A 24,091-nucleotide genomic window follows, 5' to 3' on the forward strand; every position below is an offset into this window, starting at 1 on the left:
TAGGGTGCAGGTATCTGTTGGTTTTTCATTTCATAACAACACTACTTAGGAATCTTTTAAGCACAAGACACACGGTGTTCCTTAAATAACTCAGCCCATATATGATTTTTTTGGTGCAAAGGAGAAAATTATGGCTATTATGATACCTGATCTTGCTCTGGGTGAATTTCCATTTCTTTGATTGCTGCAAAATGCCTTTAAAGAAAGCAACTTCCACAGATCTTGCAGTGGAAATTCACTAGGACACCTTGTGTAGCAGTATAATACCAGCAATAAAAATAATAAAAAGCAAACCTATAATGAAGTTTAGTCTTTTGCTCTCTGGAGGAGGTAGTTTTTACTGCAGATTTCCTTCTACTCCATGATTGATTTGGTTTGGCCCACTTTTTCTTCACTTGTTCTTTCAGCCCAGTGTGGCAAGAATTTGGTTTAGCACTTGGAAACAATTTTCACTTTTCCTACCACACAAGCATATGACATCCCCTCTCTTTCCCCTTTTTAATCTTTTTTGTCATGTGTAGCACATTCTCACACATTGTTAAACATGTGGTACAACTACACACACAAGTGATGTGTTCACAGAATCTAAACAGTGTTAAGATTTTTAAATTTTACTGATCTACTCATTTTTTTACTCATTTAAATTTTGCAGTATCTATTGCAAGTGTAAGACCCTCTGTTTTTTTGTATCTGTTGTGTTTGTTAGAGCTGTTCCAAGCCGATGTGGATGAGTTCTGCCAGTACTATGGGAGGAGAGATGCCAGTCCATGCTTTCCAGATTTTCAACGAAAGCAACCACAAGGGCATGATTCCAACTACTTGGGAGATGAAAAAATAGAAGATATCAGGTTTGTATTCTGACTAAAACCATGATTTATTCCATTTGAGGATTGAGTTACAGTATGGAAGATGTTTATGATATTACTTTAATGAGCTTTGGCTGGTTCTTTGATGGGTTACAGCCAAGGGAATTTTTCTTTAAGGCTTTTAGGATGAATGTCATTCAGTTCTGATTTTTATTCTCATACAAACATGCATAGCCTTGGTCAGATGTTCTTGGTTCACTGGTCCATTTGGCCATGGTCTTTATCCTCAGACAGAAGTGCTATGCCCTCTCCTCTCTAATCCTAAAGTTTGTCCAGACTGCATTTGCTCAGCTTTGCTCACATAATGAAAATGCTTATCCTGCGTCATTCTGGTTGTCTCACTCACTGCAAAGGTCTGTACATCACTCAGGGCTTTGCCCTTTTGTTCATGGGGGGATGCCTTTCATCTCTGTTTTTCCTGAGGCAAGAAGGCCAAGCAGCATGTGCACCTGAAATATCAGTAACCAACACTCAGTCAAATAACCATCAAAAGTTATATAGTCCATGGCTCATTTGTCAACTCTGCATGTTATCCTGAAAAGTTCAGTTAAGTAATCAACAGTGAAAGAGACTCTTCTGATCTGCACAGTTGACCATGGATAAGGAAAGGTTAGTTTGTAAGTTGGTAAGCCAATATTATAATGAGCAAGGTAAATGACAGAATCTTAAGGTTGCAACGGTCTGATGATTGTTAAGACGTTAAGCTAAAGAACAGACAGCTCTGGTCTATGAAGTCGTATCAGTCATTCAGGTAGAGACTGCAAATGGAAACCGAGGTGTACCTGCTGCCCTCAGATTGATTTAGAGGGACATAAACAACAGAAAGCTTTCACACAGAGCAAACGCTTTTTTCCTATGTAGAATATTGTGGTAGATTGCTTCAAAGTTAAATGCATCTAGTTAAGAAATTTAAACTAAAGACAGTCATTGAATAAGAAAAACTTTAGGCAAAATCCCACGACTAGGATTTTCCTTTCCAATGTAACATAGCTAACTGTCGCTTAGTGCTAATATCATGGGCTTTTATGTTAGGTCTTGAGACAACTTTGGTTACGAATTGCCACTTTACAAATAAAGATTGATTGATTGAAAATATAGATATTGGGAGCACTGTGCACACTGGGATGTTCCGAATTGTGGTTTAAATATTTTATGTCCATTTGGCCTCTATTGGATAGTTAAAGCGTCAGAGTGATAAAAGTTGCTGGAAAAAGAGAGGGTGACATGCATCCAAGGGATGTGGGTTGGAAATGAACAAAGGGCCACTGTGGTAAGTTTCAGTGTTTGTATTTGGGTCATACGCTCTACTACTGTGTGCCAAAGTTCTTCACATCCAAATTACAACATGATAGGATTCTCCATGACACTCCTGCTCCTCTAATTCTCTTTCCACTTGGCACTTAAATGTATGTTATTAAAGGTAATCAAAGAAAATGTGAAAGAAAACTCAGCAAAAAGCAACATCTGACATTCCACTTTAAAACCAAGTTGTGTAAATTATAAAGCAAACCTGTTAATTGTGTTACTTGTTAGATAGCTATCAAAGAAAATCATTTTCAGTCTCTGGGGGAAAAACATTTTTGTATCTCCTTGCTTCCTTCCAAGTTCCTATTTTTCAGTTTCTGTCATGCCCCCAACAGCTGGATTATTCTCTTCTATCAAAGGCCTCTGACCTTTTCTATTTCCTCTGTTACCCAGGAAACCCAAACACAACTGCTACTGTGCCCAGGAGGTGTTGAGTGGTTTGAGGCAGCCGGTGGCCGTGGTGCACTGTGGGGATGGATCTCAGCGGCTCTTTGTTCTCGAGAGGGAAGGAATTGTCAGGATACTAAACCATGACCTGGAGCTAATCAAGGAGCCCTTCCTGGACATCCACAAGCTGGTGCAGAGCAGCCTGAAGGTAGGAATGAGCCAGCCGTCTCGGTGTTAATAATGTTTGGGCAAATTTGTGTTATGGATGTAATTTGCGTACAGATGTAAACAAGAAAGAGAAAGTAACCACTCTTGGCTGGGGGTATGAATATAGTTTTTTATGTGCTATAGTAAGGAAATAATGTTCTACAGCCGTCACACATTTCTTTACACAAAAGTTTGCACCTATGCAAAAGTGCAAGGAACATCTCCAGCCAAGACAAATCCTTTTAAAACGGTGCCTGGACACTATTAGTATTTAATTATATAATTACACCAAACAAGCAGCCATTCATCATATGTGATCAGGGCTAATCATTACCCTATTATCTGCTAATTAACTGTACATACAGCACACACTGTGCTTACTGCTAATTTTCTGCTAATTCTCACAAGATGGTTTAATGACTTTCATAATCTCTCCCATATTGTTCCTATGAGGGTTCTAATATCCCACATGGTGCCTTTCCCAATATTTTGCATAGTGGCTTACTCAATACCACACATGTTGACGAGAATGAATTTAATCAACCGTCGTCCCGTTTTCAACCTTGTCTACTCTCTTTATTCTTCAGCTGAGAAGTCACAGAGGCATGAAGGGATATAGTGCCAAGGGGCAAGTAAACATACTCTGCTCCTGTTTGGCTGAGCCCCTGTCTGAGAAAATTACAAGAAATTAAAAAAGAATTAACATACTCGTGACATGACATATTTATTTTTTGTAGATATCCTTCAAAGTCTTATGTAGATGTTTTGAAGTAATCTTGACATCGTGCATGCGTATTTTCAACCATGTTTGTGATCTTGTTCTTGAAAGTATCTTGTCCCTGACAGCAGTGTTACTACAAGATGAAGAAAAATATCAGTAATAGGATATGGAGTATACAGTTACTGTTGCTCTGGGAATTCTTCGTCTATGTCCCAATTGCCAAAACACCGTAAACTTCAGGGAAATGTCTTGATATTTATTTCTCATCTGCAATCCTTATTGCATCTTAGATTTTGTATCTGATAGTTGGTCAGAAATTGTTTAGATCGCACGAGATGGGATTGCTGAGATGTTTTAGGGACACACTCCCAGACAGGAAGTTTATCCATCACGCATGCCACTGCTCCTCCACTGACAAGACCATTTGCTTACAAGAAGTGAAACGGAGCAGAGCAATTGAATATGCAGCTGCCCCCTGCATGCTGCAGCTCTCACTGCTCTGCAGTGCTCCCTTATCATTATGACAATTAGACGTGGCTCAATCCCCCGCAGGCCCCAGGAGTCCTATTCTGTGATGTTGGCTGCCAGAACGGGCTCCCAGCCACACGGAGTGAACAGAACCAGGGGAGGGCTAAGGTGTTTACTGGTAGCATCAACAGGATGGAGGTGCCTTTATACAGAGAGAGGAACCCAGGCCCCCAGGAGAGAGGGCAGATAACGGGTTTATCATCAGCTCCATGCACATGCTTTGATTGTAATGTTCTGTGTTTCCTTCTGCTCGTCTAACCCCCCCCCCCCTTCTCGGATCCCCCCGGTGCCAATTAAGCTGAACTGCACAGAAACAATGCTGTGCTGTGGTGGTGTGGGCTCCTAGCTGCGCTGTGGGTGTTCTCCTCCTGAAATTCAATCTCTATACTCCAGTCCCCCACCACTAGCAACCACACACACATTCAAACACACTCTATCCATGTCATCATCACAGCGGTCTCTCCACAATTGGCTCACAATCACACACCTCCAACATGATGGTGGATTGTCGACAAACCTCCTGATTGGACGGAGCCTTGCGAAAGGATGTGGTTCAGAATTGGTGTGTGTTGTTGATTTAGATTGTTTTTACCAACCCACTCTGGAGTAGAACAGAGTCTTGAAACCTAAAAATGTGCAGGAACTTCAAAAACAAATTATGTGGTGTACTTCTTGTATTAATATTTCAGTATTATGATGTAGAAATTAACTTCAGGAGACCAAATAAAACAGGTGCAAACAATGGTCCATGTGCATTCCGCTATGATACAAGGGGTTTAATGGTTCTCAGAGGTCATAGGTTGGTCTGTACCTTGGTTTTGGGGTCATGGTTCAGTACTCAGTTCATCAGGAAAAAAGGAACATGAAGTCCGAACTTTTAATTCTAGGTTTCATTTATTTATTGTAGGCCTTATTTATTAGTTAACTGACAGAAGGACAGCTTACAGCTTATTCTATCTTGTTTCATTTAAACCTGATTGTAATTGGGGATGCAAGATATTGTTTCTATGCTGATATCCCATTTGCAGATATTCACTAATCAATTTTAGCTGATACCCATATCAATACCAATATTTAAATGTTCAAACCTAAAACTTCAGTCATCGAAACACACAATTAAAGTTTGAGGATGAACAAATGAACAATTTTCAGTCCTTAGAACACACTTAAAAGTGTAAGAAATGATGATAAATAAAGAAAAAGACTTCAGCAGATATAGGTCTTTTGGTCCAGCCAAAAGAAGGTAAAAAAGATACAAAATAAAAAGCAACACAGAAAAAAAACAGCCTAATACCCCCTGATTTAAAGTTATATAATACATACGATGTAAAATTCTAATTAAAAAACAATGCATTTTATTCAAATTTAGTAGATTTATTCTTCTGCTTTTTTGCCTCCATTAGAAAGACTGGACAGTGGAACAGCCAGAAACAGGGATGAGAGCGTAGGAAATCACATGGGGTGAAGGAGCCACAGGCCGGGCTTGAACCATGGGGGCACAACCTTACCACTAGGCCATCTGCATCCTAAAAATATGTGCATGTTAGAGCAATGTATCATATCTATGATTTATTAAGTGTGCTGTGGCAATGTCACATAGTTGTTAAAAAACAGCTGATGCAGTGGTGACTTGTGTAAAACTATGATTGCGTGCTTTGGTAAAGGACCCCAGACTAGATTATGTAAATACAGGATGATATGGTGTAATGGAGCCTGAGCAGAGCACTTGAATAAAAACACACTTGTAGCTGGTGTTCTCTACTTCTGCATATCTGGGTAAAGCCTTTAAAAAGTGTTAGCATCAGTAATGATTTTAAACCTAATGAAACAACATCAACAGTGCTGTGAAGATGAGGAGAGGGATAAGAGGACTGTGGGTCTCGTAGCTCTGCTGCTTTTGCTGCTTACTTCTTCTTCTTTCTCTTCTTTATTTGTTGTTTAATAGTGGTTGGCAAACATTTACAAGTACTACTGCCCCCTGGATTTGCAGGTAAATACTGGCATGTATGGTTACTTTTTTTTTACCCATTTAGTTGTATTTGTTTATTTTGGGTGAGTGTTTAGATGTCATTTTCGTCTTTTTATGCCTTTATTCATAGTGGAGGATGGTGGACAAGAATCAGGAACAGAGGTGAACCATGCACATGGGGCGTGACCTAACCACTAGGCTGTCTGAGGCTCATTTAAGTGTATTTTGTGACGACAAGCACCGTGACCCTTAAACCCTGATGCTTTGGGACGATACAAATAATGCTACATCCCTATAAAACACTAAGTTAAAGTATTTAAAATAATTCAGTTCCCTTCCATGTCTGTCTGGTCATATTTGTCAGCTTCAGTACAGATTTACAAATTAGACTCAATCACTACAGGAAAGGCACTAGAGAGTTACATCTGTGTTAGTGATAGTAAGTTCTAAGATGAAGACATCTGTGAGTAGCAGCCCAAAGCCAGCAGTCTGCTGACATATATTAGCCTGTGTTACAGGGGCAAGGGAGCCTGCTATGAAATATTTCACAGCTAAGACAAATAAGTCACAGCATGTTATTCTTACTGTCTCTGCACTGCTGACAGCTGCTCTACATTCTCAGCATCCATCAGATGCTCGGGGTTGCTCTCATACAGACTGAAATAAGTGGCCTCATCTCGGCAATTTACTATGACTGAAGAAGACAGGGTCATACTGATATCATTCATCTTCTAACAGTGGGATCCCTCCCTGGGAAAGATAAAACATTAACTAATTTAGCACTAAAGTAATGAATGCTAGTTGCATGGATTTTCCAAATGATGGCTTATATCTTAGTCTTGGTTTCTGTGAAGATTTATGTATCATGGATCGCTGTGTACTTTTCATAGAATTACTAATCAACAGGTGGAGTATACATTGAAATAAGGCAGAAGAGAAAATAGACTATTCAATATGTATGCATTGCATTGTGTATGAAGAAGGAGGAGTGTGCCTAGATGCGACAGGTAGTGTTTGACTTAAGGGCGTAGGCGTTGTTATGCTCGAATCAGCTCATGTGGAATGTCCTTGGTAGAGGAATGCCCCACGAGCCAGTGAGAAAGGATCAAAAGGTTCGGGTAACAATGCATGAGCCAACATGTGCGTCATCGAGACTCCAAGACAGCTGGCCCTGCAGAATTGGAAATCATAGCCCTGTGCGCATCGCTCCGTCCGCCACTCAGACAGAAAAGCATTCCATGTAATGCACCGTGAGATGTGAGATAACAACCGCTGCTCGTCCCTGCACCTCACTTTCCCAGCTTTCTGTGGAATGACGCCAACACTTTGACAGTGCCAAAGCTGAAGCTCCAAAGGACAGAACTGGAGGGAAAAGAGGAATGCAGAGACAGGTGTTTGAGAAAAATGAAGAGATACCTCATGAGAGATTCAATCAGAATCCCCTGCCTGGCTTTGGAAGAATGATGGCAGTATTTAAAACACAAAGATATTCAAGGGGAAAGAGGATGAAATGTGATCTAAGTTTATCCACCAAGTAATCTGTACAGTTTAGGAAGTTTGCAGATGGAAGGATTTCTAATCAGACATCAACATTTTGAAGGATAAACATTCGCTAGAAGACATTTTATGCCTAAATCAGTCTTCATCTTTAAAAAAAAAAAAACAACTCAATTTATGGACTAACATAAATATAATGTTTGAGACAGGCTAAGATGAAGGTGTGCATTTGATACTGTAACACACTAGAATGAGCAAAACTTTGTACCAACTATTTAGGTCTTACACTTCATACTACTGCTAACAATTTGAATCATGAAGTTTGTTCTCCCTGAATTCTGTAAATGAGCTCATTTGCTCAGTATATTGGTTTTGGCAGGTCTGTCTTCCCCTACTGCAGCTCTGGCAGCAGTTTCACTATGATCAATGTTCAGGAGCCACAGGTTGGCACTCTGTCTTCTTTTAATCAAGGTGTTGCAGTGGATTGGCTCTGCAGTGTTTGTTTCTTATGGCTTTGGTGCCAGCACTGCTGTTCGCCTGCTGCTGAAGAAGCTCAACATAAGAAAGGGAGCTAATATACCAACCCGTTTCAATACTGTGTATCTTGGTGGTACCCTTTTTGGCTCCAGATATGGGCCTCTCTAAAATTGGGGTCTTTGACCCACACTCCCTATGAAGGGTTTATTTTGGGGATGTGGGTCACTGCATAACTCCCATGCAGCATTTCAAGGTGAAGGTTGAGAATTTTCCCTCCCATGATGAAACTTTTTGACATTCTTTGGCAGAGTGCAGTCTTGTCTGTTCTGACTGACATCCAGCTGCACAGTTTGCTGCATCCTCTCCCACATAACTCCTTTGTATTTGACAACAATGATCTGACATTTAGAACTGCTCAGATTTTTTTAGAACTGTCTTTGGTTTGAAGCTTTTTCATCATATTTCTCAACATTTCACTTCATTTCACATTGATAGAACCCCTGTGGCTTATCATGCCGGTCTCTGTTGTTGCTCAGTGTTACTTCAAGAGCATTCTTTTACAAAGAGTCATCCCTTTTGCTTTCACTTGTGGCCCAAGTCAATAATGTGTTTGATTGCACCGGGCCTCAAATAGCCCAAACATAACTTCAGCATCCAGAACAACAAATTGTGATGTGTGCTTCTTTGGGTCCTTAAAGTGACAGGACATATTTAAAGTCTTGTATTATGTTAAAACCAAGGGTTTTTCTCTCTTTAGTAAGAATAATCTAAGGAGGAGAAAACTGCTTTAATCGTAGACTCATAGCCATATGCTCCTGAAGTAAGATAGCTCTTTCAGAGGATGCTCACTTCAGCTATTTTTACTTTTCTCAGTAAAAGGAAATTAGGTGGGATATAGTCACACAGGGGCCACTTAATAAACATTCCTCACACCTAAGCCTAGCATTCTGTTCATTCTTTTGTCAAGAAGAAATAGTGAGGCAGAGTACAACATAAAAAAGGGCCGACCTGGCTTGCCTTGCCTGGGGAATGAAATGCTGTAGCTGATTATTACAGCTAACTATGATGGGAGGACCACCAGGGTAGTGACAACTGATGTAGCTGCCTCCGGGGTGAGACAAAGGTTTACATATTACACAAGCAATTTGGATGTTTTCTAAACATGTTGCCAAGACAGTGGGAGTTGGCAGCTCTCTGCCCACCCTCCCCCAGCCCCCTCCAAGCCTTGAATTTTGTATGGATTTTGTGTAAACCGGTAAAGAGTGAGGGGATGGGGAGCAAAAAGCACGGACTGAAGCAATCTGCACTTTTGTGCTCTCTATGAACTGTGAGTGAGCTAATAAATTCTTTCAGCCACTCAGCGTAGCATTCACGGATATCCCCCAAAGATTACACACACAAATCACTGCACAATGGAGGCCACCGGGAGGGCCGGGGCGTCACAGGGGCCCCCCGACCCTGTGGACAAACGCACATAACCAGGCTGCAGAGAGGACCGGGCAAAGGCAGTGGGTTTTAGAGGAGGTGCAGCTTTACCCAGAGTCAAATGCTTTATAATGGTCGGTAATGGCATATTCAAGTAGGTTGGTGAAGGTGTGAAGTGAAACAGGAGAGGGTAGAAAAAGAGAGAATGGGAGAATAGCAGGGGTGTGAAAGAGAATGTGATGGATAAATAAAAAAAGGGGGGATTAGAGAGGTTGAAGAATTACAGGAGGTGGGGGGTGGCTGGGTGTGTAGGGGTTGCATGTAGTGGTCTTGGTGATGATGAAGATGACCGAGGGGGGTGATTCCAGCCCCACACAGTCAAGCAGAAGCCAAGGAGGGACATAATTAACTCCTGGATCTTTTGTGTTTCTCATCTGACTGCAGGGTGGAGATGAAAGGGGCCTGCTAAGCCTGGCATTCCACCCCAATTACAAGAAGAATGGCAAGCTCTACGTCTCCTACACCACCAACCAAGAGCGCTGGGCCATTGGACCACACGACCACATTCTCCGTGTGGTTGAATACACCGTTTCGAGGTAATGGGAGAAGTGTGGGCCAAATGTACCTTAAATATGGGTCACTCACTTTCTGAAAGGAAACCCAAACCCCAGCTGCCTCCAAGTCTGCACAACAATACAATGATTTATCTCTTACTATTGAAGATTAACGCAGTCTGCACACTGAAGCCCATTTGTGTTAACATAAAGATTTCATGGCATCCTTTTTGAAAAACCAAGGACAGTTAAAAATGACTTCAGTTTGGTGAAAATTCAAAATATTTGACACTCTAGTAACACTGCAACATTGTAAGCTTTCCAATAAAATTGGAGAAACAAGACAAATTTAAAATCCACTCTAAAAGAGTCCTGATTTTTTAAAAAATCCTGGAGGAACTGATTTTAATATTGGCTCAACAACATGATTTGATGTATTTCTTCCTGTGACCATGGTAACCACAGTAAGAACTAAAGCTTCCAGGGCACATAGTGGAAATTTACAAAAGATGAACTTTATCTTCAGGGATTCAGAATCTAGGTCAGCGTCCCACCTTACTCACTTTCAGTGTGCACTGTTTTGCTGAGTAAGTGATGGGGGTTCATTTGCGACACTCTTAATGACAAACCTGTGATTAAGTTAACAGTCTCCACTCACGAACGTGTTTAAGTGTTATAGTAAAATTTTCATAATCACAGTTGTATGTTTGACTGAATGCTCTAATCTTAATTACAGACTTGGCACGCAGTCTTTGTGACTGCAGCATATAGTCCTTAAATTAAGGGTCCAATAGAGAAATAACAGTAAAAGTATTTGATGATAGCTCAAGAGTCATTTTTTTGTCTTTGGCAATATGGAAGGACTACCCAAAATAACACATTATGAAACGTTTGTTGCTGATACAGAGAAGCCAGATCCTCACAAGAAATTGTGCAACATTTTTAAGCCTGTGTTACACCTCCACCCACTGTCTGCCTCAGTTGAAAATGTATTAGACTGAAAGTCTCTAGACAGCGAACTATTCAAACTTATTTGACCTTGAACTGTGTTTAATAAGTCAGCATTTCTTATCCATATCTTTGCAACCACCTAGACCAGTGGTTCTCAAATGGTTTAACATCAGGACTCACTATCACCTATGACAAATTATAACCCAAGTTTCATAGATCGTGATAGATCCATAACCAGCCATAACCAAATATTTTAATGTAAAATGGGGCAGACATGAAACAAAAGATGGAAAAGAAAATGGCTCTGTGACCCTCTTTCAGGTCCTGACCCACTGGTTGAGGACCAAGGAACTAAAGCACAGGTGCATCTTAAAAAAATAAGAATATCATGAAAAAGAGTGTTTTTTCTACTGTGATTTAATTCAAAAAGTAAAACTTCCGTATATTCTAGATTCATTAGTTCAAAGTGAAACATTTCATAACTTTTTTGTTTTAATCTTGATGATTACTGCTTAAAGCCCACACAAATCCACTATCTCAATACATTAAAATATTGTGGAAACGTCTAAATTTCAAATGTTTCCTGAGCCTTTATTCTGTCACTCTGATTCAGTGTACACAACCACAGTCATGGGGCAGACTGCTGACTTTACAGATGTCCAAAGACAATCACTGTCATCCTTCACAAGTAGGGTAAGCCACATAAGGTCACTGCTGAAAGGGCAGGCTGTTCCTCAGAGGCTGCATCAAAGCATATTTATGGAAAGTTGACTGGAAGAGAAAAGTGTGGTAAGAAAAGGAGCAAGCAACAGGGATGTGCTGTAAGCTGTTTGAGATGAGAATTTAGAATTTATGGAAGTTTAACTTTCGTAAGTAAAGCACGGGAAAAAATGAACTTTTGGATGATACTCAATTTTTTTTAGATGCACCTCTATAGGGGCAATCAGAGAGTTAGTCATTTATAAAAAATCCTATAGTATACAGGAAATATTTAAACAATTACAGTTGATTTCACTTTAATGTAAGGAAACCTTCAGAAAATCCAAAGCAGATTACTTTCAAATATCTTTGCAACATTTTAAGAAACTGTATGGATTGTATGTAAGGATATTAGCATGTAACAGTGTTAGAATATGTCAGAATTTGTAATATTCTTTGGTACCACCTGCATTAGCATAATACAATCTCTGTTACTGGATACATGCAGGAGTTTGCTTAAAATGTTGTGGTAATCCAAACATAAAAATGCCCAGAGTTAGGTGCTTCCGACTTTGAGTCGTAGGTGCTATGGTATCAAAATCGGTATTGCTATCTTTGTTTTTATACTGGTATCATAACAAACCCACTCATGACAAATAGGTACTCTGTAGTGTCATTTCACACTGAGTCAGAGAAATCAAGTGACAATGACATGTTGTGTCTTCTTTAGAAAAAATCCAAACCAGGTGGACACCCGGACTGTACGTGTGCTGATGGAAGTGGCAGAGCTGCACAGGAAACACCTAGGTGGTCAACTACTGTTCGGCCCTGATGGTCTGCTGCACATCATCCTGGGAGATGGCATGATCACCCTGGATGATATGGAAGAGATGGACGGACTAAGGTAAGATCAGAGGCCAATGATCTGTAGTTTAAATGATGATGTGCAGGCGTTTGCCCCATGAATGAATCCTTTCCTAGCTCCTACAATCGTGAAGGTGTATTTTGTTTGTGTTTGAATGCAGTGATTTCACAGGGTCTGTCCTGAGGGTCGATGTGGACACAGACATCTGCACATCACCTTATTCCATACCACGGAACAACCCGTACTTTAACAGCACCAACCAGCCACCTGAGATTTTCGCTCATGGATTACATGATCCAGGCAGGTGAGTGAATCAATAAAACATTAAGAACATCAGCAGTGTTACACTGAGGAACTTAACCTACCTGAAACTGACACACTTATACAAGCTTAAGTTTTTCTAACAGCAAATAGAAGAAGCATGTGTGGAAATCTTCCATTTCATGTTCTTATTTTTAAGCTCTGTAAAGCTGGCTTTCTTCTAGAAACTTGCCACCTTGTTTGTGTCAAGACATCACTTCTGTTTGTTCTGTACTCATCCCTGGTCTTCTGTATTGTAGGTGTGCAGTGGATCGACTTCAGACAGAGAATGGGAGTCTGTTGATCCTCTGCACAGATGCTAGCGGCAAAAACACATCTTCAGGAAGAATACTGGAAATAACTAAGGGGAAGGATTATGGTGAGTTATAATTTCCATGAGGTTTTCCAAAATATTTTCATAATATTTACATAATGTAGACTTTTTCTGAATTTGAAAGAAGTCCATGATTTTACACTGGTAACACAGCTCGGGATAAAAGGAAACTGCAGAAAGAAATGAAAATACATGAACCTCTTGGACAACCTTTCAAATTTTTTCTGCTAAAAATTACATCTGGTTTTACAAATGTCTTTTATTTTGTAAGAACATGGTGTTTTGGCAACAAATCCACAAAACACATGGGGTCAAGTGCAGAGACAGTGCAGGTTAAATAAGAAAAAAAAAAAACCTCTCCAACGGGAAAGCATTCTTGAAGGGAATGTGAGATGGTGTTACAAGAAAGACTTAAAACTGTCAACAATAATATGCGTCTGGATAGGGTTTGAGTGTTGTTGAAAACCCATCTGAGAGGGCCTTGTTCTTCTCACATGCAGGAAATAATCATCAACAGCAGAGTACCAACTTTGCCTCGCTTCTTCTCTTCACATAGAAAAGGGAAAAAAAACAGTTTTTGTTCCAAACAATATTGTTCAGGTTGTAGTTTTGATAATGTTTGTTTATTAGGTAACCCGAATTAATCTACAGCCTACTGGAATTCAGCATTGCTGATGTGGTCACACAATCTGCCTCTCACCTGGCAAGAGGTCTAATATAGCCAGTAACAGAAACTACAACCAGAAATGCAGTAGGCATCAGACATTGCTTCATATCGCATTATACTACACACTTGCTGTCCACACCTCATCTGTAAAAAATGAATTTTCTGCCATGTCCTCCTGTAAACTGCATGACATCTACTGCTTTTATTTTGACTGTGGACCTATGGCAGTGCAACGCTTTGTACTGACAAGCTTTTACAGCTTTGAGATGAATAGTTTTGCCTCCGAGTTGACACACAATCTCTGTTGAATGAGGAAAGTAAAAGGAAATCAAGAAAATCTTCCTGTCTGACTCTGCTGGTCCCTTGTCATCTACCTCTTTTGTTGTCCCTCATCCATCTTGGGAAAAACGTCACACCAGATTTTGTTGTGTTACTAGCATGCTGTCAGGATACTACAATATAAATCAGTGCAATCAAGCTTATTTTGTTGCTGACACTCTTGTCACATGCAGTTCAGACACGTTGTAAGAGAGGGCTCTCAAGGAGTCAAAAAAGAAGTCCAGTACATCAAGTTCCACTTTTTACTCATCATTCACCCCTTGCACTATTTCTTACTACTTACTAAAAAAAATCTTTAAAGTGTCCAGGCATCCATATATAAAACAGATCATAGAAAAATAGAGTAAACTTGGTAATTCTTTTTATTTGAACACAAACTAAACATCACTATATAGATGAATTGTAAAAGAATGCAGCATATTTCCTCTTTAACTTTTTCTACTGCAAAGACATGCAGACAGCTGTGTCTAATCAGACTTTTGCCTCCTTGTTGCTCTACAGAAAATGAGCCTTCAGTCTATGACCTCCAGTCCACTGGAGGAGCACCACCTGTGGGGGGCTTCATCTACAGGGGCTGCCAGTCTAGAAGACTTTATGGCAACTATGTGTTTGGAGATAAAAATGGGTAAGTGTGAATGATAAAACTCCTAAAACAAATTTTGTTGCTAATTGATTTTAAGTTGTAGAATAGGGCTTTGGTCCCAGATTATTTGATGGGCAATTTGATTTCTCCTTGAACTACATGTGCCAAAGTAAACATCAAGATCCACCCATGTGGGGGGAACTGAGTTTACTGTGGCAAAGCCCTTTCAGTGTAAATGGAGATTAGGCATCTTACCCTGTGCTGTTCACACTTTTCTTTGGTTTGTAATTCATCCTACTTTGCTCATGTCAAACACTGACGCTTGAGTAAACAAAGGAAGTAAATAGTGAGGAGGGGGAGTAAACTATCAGGAGTTGGCACTGTGTTAAAAACATTGTGTGGTCGCTTAATTCTGAGCCTCGGTACAATTTGAGGGTATATAGTTGTGGCTAAGGGAAGGCTCCAGCATGATGTTTGTTTTGAAACTAAAAGCCAACATCTTAAATAACACCATGTGAGACATGGGCTGGAATAAAAGCACGGGTCAGTGAACCGTGTTACAATGGGAAGAAGTTGTCCCTCTTTCCATATCTCAACTGTAGTTGGAAAATTAAATGCATTCTTCTTTAACTAGCACGTTAAAATATTATTAAAAATAATGGTTACGTACAGTGCATAATATTTTACTAAAGATCTTTTTGTTTTTGTATGTTTCAGTAACCTGCGAATCCTCCAGAAGTCTACATTGTCAACATCAGGAAGTGAAGAGCAGTGGCAGGAGAAAGCTTTGTGTCTGGGCTCTGCTGGCTCCTGTGGCTCTATGCTTGTTGGACACATTTTGGGTTTTGGAGAAGATGAATTAGGTTAGTAGGGCAACAAAAACAGCACTTTAATTCACATTCTCCATCTGATATCAGATGTTGTAGAACTTGTTTTTTTTTTTCTTTTCAAACCTTGCTTTGCTTTTTTAACTTTCTCTCCATTTCTGCATGAGTGACAGCTATGTGTTCACATATTTTGTGAAACACTTTGGGGTTTCACAGTATGTCTCACAGTATGGTTTCACAGTTCTCTCTTGATGGCTTGTTGACTTCAAATGATGGATGTCAAAGCTATGGAGAAAACATGGCTTGGATTCACTTGGTTGTAAATTTATTTTATTTACATCGCGGTGTGGAATTTTCCACTCATTTATTTCAAGATGTTTGTAACGTTTTGTTCTAACATAGTTTGATACATTAAGCACCATTGAAAATCTCAAAAAATGCGACACCTGGCCAACAAGAAGAACTATGAAAACTACAGGGAAACTAATAGCCCTTCTACTCATTGGGCCATTCCCAACAGGATATTAAATAGAGTATACTTCCTTGTGGATTAATTGTCATTTCCATTAGATAGCAGTGATACTCCAAAGACACAGTTATGGGCCGTGTTGGGCCACCTACGAGGCAATGTTTTGCATGGATAGAGGGATGTGATACTGTTTACCTGGGGTTCTGCACATTAAGATAAAGTGGGGTGAGCTGAGGTGAGCAGACTAATATAATACAGACTGTTACCAGTTGGATTTTCACCAAACGATCTCAGAATTATTAGCTGTCAGCTTTGGTGTTTTTTATTAAAACAAAGACATGATGTGGATCATACACAACACCATCAGAAATGTTTGATCAAACTTCTTGCCAGGTCTTGAGCATATTTTTTGACAAGGTATTTAAAGATTTCTGCATTTGATCTGGATTTGCAAGTGTTGAAAGAATCGTGGAAGGGGTGGGCTTGTGTCCCAAAGTGGGGGCCCCACAGACACATGTTTACAATTTGTCCCCTTATGGAATTTTCTTGCAAGCTTGTTCCTCATTAAATTATCTGCCTGGTTCCCAGTCATGAGTATCCAATTGTCCCATTAAACTCTTTCTTGCAGTCCTTTGGCGTAAGCAGCAATGCAGCATACTTAACTACAATCTTTCCTATTATCTTCTCATGTCCTTTGCTTTTGTACTCTTGTTTCCTTTCATCTCCTCCACTCTTTTTGGAAAATGCATTGTATGGATTGGAAGAAGGAGTATGTAATAGAAATAGCCTGTAATAAAACTGTTGCCTTTTTTGCAGGTGAAGTCTACATACTGGCAAGCAGTAAAAGCATGGTGCAGTCTCACAGCGGGAAACTCTACAAACTCGTAGACCCTAAAAGGTACCATTGCACAATGCACCTTTTTAGTCATTTTTATTTATTCATTGGACTATACATAACTTTGTGCACTCACTGTTTACTGTAGTGCCATCTTTTCTTCCTGTATGGTTTCCCTCACCACACACTTATATTGTATCTTATATTCTTCGTCAATGGCCTCGTACTACATGATTGACCCACTGACTGACTGTTGACCTGTGATAGTGCCACAAGATGGGACGTAATGTTGATACAGTCATGAGATGTACTGTCTGGAGTTTGTGCATTGTGTTGTGTTTTGAAGTTGAAGTAGATGTTTTGTACATTCTCGTTCCTGTTTGTGTTGCTCTGTGCAGGAACTGACCCTTTTTGGCAGAAGCCTCTGATTAAAATAGGCTAAGTGCATATGTCAAGTCGAGCAGAGTGGAGTGGTGCTTCTGACACACACTGGAAAGGGACCAGATCACATGCTATGGAACTGCACCGGAGATTGACTAGAGGGGAGCAATTTGTTCCAGAGCCCTTCTCATGCTCTGGTGCACTTTTATAGATCTCTCCAAGGCCTTTGATACTGTAGCTCACAGTATCTTACTGGATTGTCTAAAAGCTACTGGGTTCTCAGAGCACTGACGGTTTGCTAGCTGTTTTACTGGCAGAACCCAGGCTGTTCAGTTAGAGGGTGTAAAGGGAGTACTACAAGGTTCACTACTGGGTCATTTGCTATTCCTTTGACCATCTTCAGCATGAGTTTGATTCACTGTTTCCACTGATAATGAAAATTGACAGTGTCTGTCTAGTTCATGCCAGTCACCACCTACTCCGACTTATGTCTTGTCACTTTAATTGGCCTGTAATTAATAATTACCATCTATATTAACTGCCTTGGACTGAATTTTTTCCAATTCTACTTTTCTTTATTGTATGCTGATGATACGGCAATTCACTGCTGTGCACCTATGACTGCACAAGCTTTTGCATATCTTCAGCATGCTTTTGGCATGGTACAAGATCAGCTGTTTCAGCTGCAACTTGCTCTAAATGTGGACAAAACTAAACTTGTGTTTTTTTACTTCTTCAAGAACAGCTAAAATGACATTGTCTGATCCGTATGAGTTCAGATCAGCACATACATCTTTCTAATATAAAACAGTGCATGTTTTATTCATCATTAGATGAATGGAGCTCTCTAACACTCCAGCAAACACATTTTTTCTTGAGTGGTTCCATCCAGTTTATGTCCATGCAGCTTAATGCTTAATTAGTTGATACTTAAAAACTGGAATGTGTTGGGAACATGGTGGCTCTTCATAATTCATATGTATTTGTGTGATGCTGTGTCATAATTTGTACCATATGCATTCCAGTATTAAGAATCATTCAGCTAGTGATGGATCTGTTTTTGCAGGTGAGAATCATTTGTCACTCTCAGTGGAAGAATATGCAAACAGTACATTAATTTATTCCACTACATACAGGAGCTTTTTTGTCTGATATACAACCCTGGCATAAAGGATACTGCCACAAACATTGGCGGAATGTGTAATTCAAGCCATGTGAATATCAGCTTTCACGCTGCATGTTACCTATATTCTTATCAGTACTTTTGCAGGAAGTGAGAGAGTGACAACCTCCAGGGTTAGGCCTAGTCAGTTTGAGGTTTGTGTCCAACTTTGAACATAATGAATTCACAAGGAAAATCCCAAACAGAATAGTATTTCTTGAGGCAACATCAGATTTGATTAAGAGAGTAAGTTAAGTAAGAGAAGCAGACTCACACAGAGAGAACTTTGCATGCCTCTGAGTCACAATAGAAACATATCCGCAGCTGATTATTCCTGGGTGACGACAGTGCCACCCAGGCATTAGCACAATTAATTACTCCACATATGTTTCAAAGGCCCTGGTGGCTCACTCTGTATTTATGTTTTCTGGCAATGCCTCTGGATGCATTTCTCCCAAAGAACAATTCTTTCCAGCACCAAGTGGACTTGTTTAGTCTGTGCAGACCCTGTGGTGTTTGGAGTCCTGACTCCTAATACACTCTGGCAAGGTTATTATGATCTAGTTACAGGGAGGATGGAGAGGGGGTAACAGGGGGAGTAAATGGGGTAGCTAACGTGTCTGACCTTAGCGCGTTATCAAGTCTGGTGGTCCTCCCCTTTTTCCTTTTCCATATTGCGAGGACATCTGGACCTTTAAGCCTTCACATAAAGAGGTTTGTTTTAGAGCGTGGTGGTTTTTGTGGTGCAGAATAGCATCTAGTGCTGTGTTTTGATCAACAGTGTGTTTGGGAACATTGAAGGGGAAAGAGGAACTGTTAGGGAGAGTGGTAAAGGCTTACAGGGAAACATCAGCCATAAAATCCCTCACCAGTGTTTGTGTAAACATGTCCTGGCCAGATGACTTCATTTCTAGGTATTTGTTTGTCAGTTGGAGTACCCCTCCAATAATAAATAGGCCACCATGCATTTTGAAACATGCTGAATGTGTTTGCTGCGAGTGTATGTGAGTGAGACTGAGAGCAAGACTGGGCTTGTTTGTGGTAAAATAGTGGGATAGGAATATTTACAATCCTATAGTCTCTATATGGTGACTGCAATACTCAGCTGGAACATCTGAATCATGACTAAATTATAATTTGAGTGTTAAATCTTGTGTCCAGTAGTATCAAACGATAGATATGTATTTACATATTTATATAGCAATTTTAAAAGGAAAAATAATCATTTAAAGTAACCTTGCAAAGTTGATGGATTGGCCAGATTCTTTGTATGTCATCAGGCAGATCCATCTTGCAAAGCTCCATAACTAAAATGTTTGTGTCCGGCCTTAGAATAAACAGAGTAATCAGTGTCATTTAAGGAGAACAAGGTGGTAACTATGAGTTTGGTTTCGCTGTATTGCAAAGTAGTAAAAAAATGACTGCTGGTGAAGCGACTAGCTTGGGTATGGCTTTGTCAGCAGTGTTATTGATTTTTTTTTTTTTTTTTCAAAACTGCACAACATTTTATATGAAAAGAAGTATAAAGCCTCAACTGGTGGGTTGGGACCCAAAAGTGGGTCACAAAGCCATTTTTAGTGGGTCACAGATGTGAGCTGAAGAAAAATTGGTAATGATGTGCTGATATTTGGACGTAAATGCCACCATATCATTGTTACGTTTCATGAGATGTTGCTGCTCAAGTACAGACTGACCTATTGTCATGAAAAACCTTTGGTTATCATTGAAAAATTTAAATGAATTTGGGTTGTGATTTTGCATTGAGGAAGCGGTGGTGGGTCCTGACACTAGATGAGTCGAGAGCCACTGTTGTAAAGAACTGCACTGAAAGCTTTCTAGGCAAAAAAGATGTCTTGGCTCTTTTCCCTGCCAGCCTCTGCATGAGTTTTTTCAGTAATAACAGGCATGGTTTAGCTATATTGCCAGCCAATAAACAATGGCTGCCACTGTTGGAGTGATTAGCTCAGATGTAGCTATAGTGGCAGTTTAATCATAAGTGTACAACACTTCTTTATTATAATAAGCAAAGAGAACCACCTTGAGAGCCTTTTCTAGGTGGAAAAGATACATTTGCTATTCCCTTGACCATCTTCAGCATGAGTTTGATTCACTGTCTCCACTGATAATGAAAATTGACAGCGTCTGTCTTGTTCATGCCATTAACCACCCACTCCGACTTATGTCTTGTCACTTTAATTGGCCTGTAATGAACATGACAGATAGAACAGGGTTCTGCCCTTGCCAAACACTTTGGCTATGTCCACACTACAGGCTTGAATGCTTAATTCTGATCTTTTGCTCAGAACAGATTTTGTTGTTTGGCTGTACAACTGCAGTCAATTTCCAAAAGATCAGATCTGTATCTTAATAAGTACTACATATGAAAATGACTGGAATTGGTATTAATAGATCAGATTCAGTGTGACATATGCTGTTCACGCTGTCAGAAAAAAATAGATATGAGTCACATCTGAGCAAAAAAATCTGATTTGGGTCACTTTATACTGCAGTGTGAATGTAGCATTTGTATGGGTGGTTGCCCAGATGGATGTGAAACATCTCCTAAGCAAAGGAAATGTGTAACAGTCTATCTGGCGTGTCAGGTTAAATTTAAAGTACTCTGCAGAACACAGATTTGTAGAAGAAACGAGGCAGATAAATAGGATTAGAAAGGGTAACATGTTTAAAATGTCTTAATCGGATTGAGACTGTATTTATATTATTAACAGTTTATGCCTCTCATTTGCTTTTTAACATCTGATATCCTTCATAAGTAACGAAGTCCCTCATAAGGCAATTCTGTTACCTTTAAACTGAGTGAAAAATGAGTCCAATTGTGTCTTACTCTGCACACTGTGGGCAGGTATTCAGGCTGGGCAGGCGTCTTCTCATTCCCACTGAGTCTGCTTTTGATAACATAATTATTTATACAGTGAGAGCATTATATTTATGCCAGGAACAAATACTGCTGGTCAGACCCCTTTTCTTTCTGAGGAATAAACATACTAACAAAAAGAAAGATATTATGATTCAGCACAAAACAGGGATTTGTTGTAGCCCTTCTCTGTATATACAGTGCACTATGGGGGTTGTATTGTAAAGTTATGTGTTTATTATATCATGATTCAAGAGGCACATGTTGCTCCCCATCCCTGTGGTTGAACAAAACCAGCCTACTTCTTACAGTTGGTCATTGGCAGAAGCTTAATTGTAACATATAGAGCCAGACCTCCTGCTGTTTTTTGGTGTTAAATGCAATTTGCCCTTTTGTTTGTTTCAGCCCCTCCACAGAGAAGTACGGAAAGCAGTGTTATGGAAGGCTTTTCACACGTCCAGGTTTTGTCAGCTGCAGGCTGGACTGATTGAATTACAGTGTGCAGAGACCTTAAAAAGACACAGTGAACCCCGAATAGGGTCCTGGGACCTCCTTTATTAACTGCATTAGCCATGGAAGTCACAAATCACTGGATGTACAGGGGAAGGAGACTGCGGGTGCTCGTTTGTGGATATATTTATCTGTATGTGTGCCTCTCTGTGTTTTGTGTGTACAGATATAAACTGTGTGGGTGGTGGGTACACGCGAACATGCACATCTGTGAGCCTGTGTGAGCGTGTGCTATGCTAGCTCCCAGCAGGCTGCAAGAAAAAAAGCCTTTTCTTTATTTTCCTATCCCTCCTAAATCTTCCTACATCTCTGCTGTGGTCCTCCCCTTGACAAAGCTGCTTGCCAGTGGCACTGAATAGCCCTGGCTCCTACAATACACAGTAAATTTCTTGCACAATTAAAACAAGGAATGAAGCTACAAAAGAAGCCCCCAAACAATGGAGTCAGATGACAAAACAGCAAAAGAGACCACACTGGGCCGTTTGATTAAGCCATTGTTAGGCTTCACAATGTACACCACTCCACTGCCCTTTTCTCACATATACCTCATGTCAATCACACAGAGCCTGTGAGCCAACAAGCTAAACACACACTAGTGCACTCAGACACACTGACTAACATGATAATCAAACAGATCAGGCCAATCTGAGGCAGAGCAACTACACCGTTCTGCAGACCTGAGTGGATGTCAGTGTTCAAATGTTTTAATGTTCGGCGAAGAAACTTCTTAGCCAGCTTCTTTCCTCTTTAGCCGCCTACCTAACTTTCATGTCTGTTTAATATTTAACTGTGATATCCATGTTTGGTGCAACTTTCAGATTTAAGGCACCATCATCATATTCTCTCTTGTAACCTCCTCATGTGTGAGCCATGTCGCCCTTATCCCACTCCCTCGCTCTCACACATACACCACCCCTCCCAAAGTTGATAAATTCCCACAGTGGCTGTTGACCCAGCTGCCTTTGTCAAGTGGCGCTACCAGCAGGTGCTGTTTTCACAGCCACCCTGGCAGTCATACAGACTGTTTAGTAGCGCTGCTGACCCCTGCCTGCTATTAACAGTGTTAGCTACAGACCCCCCTCACCAATCCTCCAGGGACTCTTACTCTTTCTCTCTCTCCCTCTCTTTCTGTTTGCTTCCCTCCTGCGCTCTTTTTTAACTACATGCAGCCTGCAACAACAAAAGCCAACACTGATGGAGGCTGGAGTTGGGTGCTGATGGGAGCATGGGAATCACCCCCCCCCCCCTCCCAGTTGCCCTCCATCCTCCAAATTTAAAGTAACTTTATCACACAGAGAGACACACACAGTCACAGTGTTGTCACTGCACACTGCCATCAGTCAGTGTGTCTGTCAATACATTTGCAACCCTTTTTACACCAGTAAGTCAGTTTTTACTCAGTGAAATAAATCTGTTTATGATGTAGGGGTGGGAACAGCTCAGTAATTCATAATATGATGCAATGTGATCTTTGCGATATGATCCAATATCTTGCCATAATATATGCAGCAAGTGGCCCAAAATAGCTTCAATATCAAGATGCAGCTGTTCTGTCATAATTGATTTACATGAAAATTATTAATGATATATTATGAAATCGGATTTATTGAAGACTATCAACTAACTTAAAGGTTTGAGTGCAGGATTGATTCACTACAGTGTGTTGATGGGTTCACATTTTACAAGTGCCTATTTTCTTTCCCCTGTTGTCTTCTTTTTTTTAAGTCTCTAAACTTCCATTGATTCCACCCTCACTCATGTCATAAGTGCCACTTTGAAGAATCATAAAGTAGCAATGTGGTGAGTCAGATTGGCAGGGAAATCTTTTTAAGCCAGACCAAAGATACATGATGCAACAGGTCTATTTTAGAACATCTCTGGGAACTATTGCAGCTGTCTGAACTGAAAAAATTAGGCCAACTGATAATTCAGTTCATCATATTGCAAACAGTTGGTTTTTGGACATTGCTAGTGGATAAATGGGAAATGGAAATGTAGTTTTGTTTGGCTGTCAACAGCAACAGATATTTGCTCGAAGGAGAATATCTTGTTGGCTAAAATCATGCTAATTTTTGAAGAAATACCTCTGTGTATTTCAACTTTTTACATGGAAAATTGAGCCTAGTAAACACTCTTGATTCCTCCATCACCTGTGCAAGTAGGCAGGACGGTAGTGCTATAAAACCTAATAAGAATTTATTGGCTGTTGTAGCTAAATTTGTCTGTAAAAACATTTCACAGCAGGTATCTTAGTTATAACAAAACCGAGCTAGCAAAGCATTTTGTATTTATAGGCACTGTGAATTTTACTGTCATGCTACAATGGTGATGACAACAGGGAATTAGTGATGAACAGGA

General features: G+C 40.1%; 1 protein-coding gene across 1 annotated transcript in view; it reads left to right on the plus strand.

Annotated features, from left to right (window-relative positions):
- The window catches only part of LOC121509133 (hedgehog interacting protein), a 38,634-nt gene that overhangs the window by 8,962 nt on the left and 5,581 nt on the right, over nucleotides 1-24,091 (plus strand). Inside the window, exons 3-11 of the mRNA XM_041786367.1 lie at nucleotides 707-848; nucleotides 2,565-2,766; nucleotides 9,827-9,978; nucleotides 12,317-12,490; nucleotides 12,612-12,755; nucleotides 13,012-13,130; nucleotides 14,593-14,716; nucleotides 15,392-15,537; nucleotides 16,787-16,868. Of these exons, the coding sequence (XP_041642301.1) occupies nucleotides 707-848; nucleotides 2,565-2,766; nucleotides 9,827-9,978; nucleotides 12,317-12,490; nucleotides 12,612-12,755; nucleotides 13,012-13,130; nucleotides 14,593-14,716; nucleotides 15,392-15,537; nucleotides 16,787-16,868 (1,285 nt within the window). The remainder of the gene's footprint in view (nucleotides 1-706; nucleotides 849-2,564; nucleotides 2,767-9,826; nucleotides 9,979-12,316; nucleotides 12,491-12,611; nucleotides 12,756-13,011; nucleotides 13,131-14,592; nucleotides 14,717-15,391; nucleotides 15,538-16,786; nucleotides 16,869-24,091) is intronic.

Source organism: Cheilinus undulatus, linkage group 4 (assembly GCF_018320785.1).
Source record: "Cheilinus undulatus linkage group 4, ASM1832078v1, whole genome shotgun sequence".
Lineage (NCBI taxonomy): Eukaryota > Metazoa > Chordata > Actinopteri > Labriformes > Labridae > Cheilinus > Cheilinus undulatus.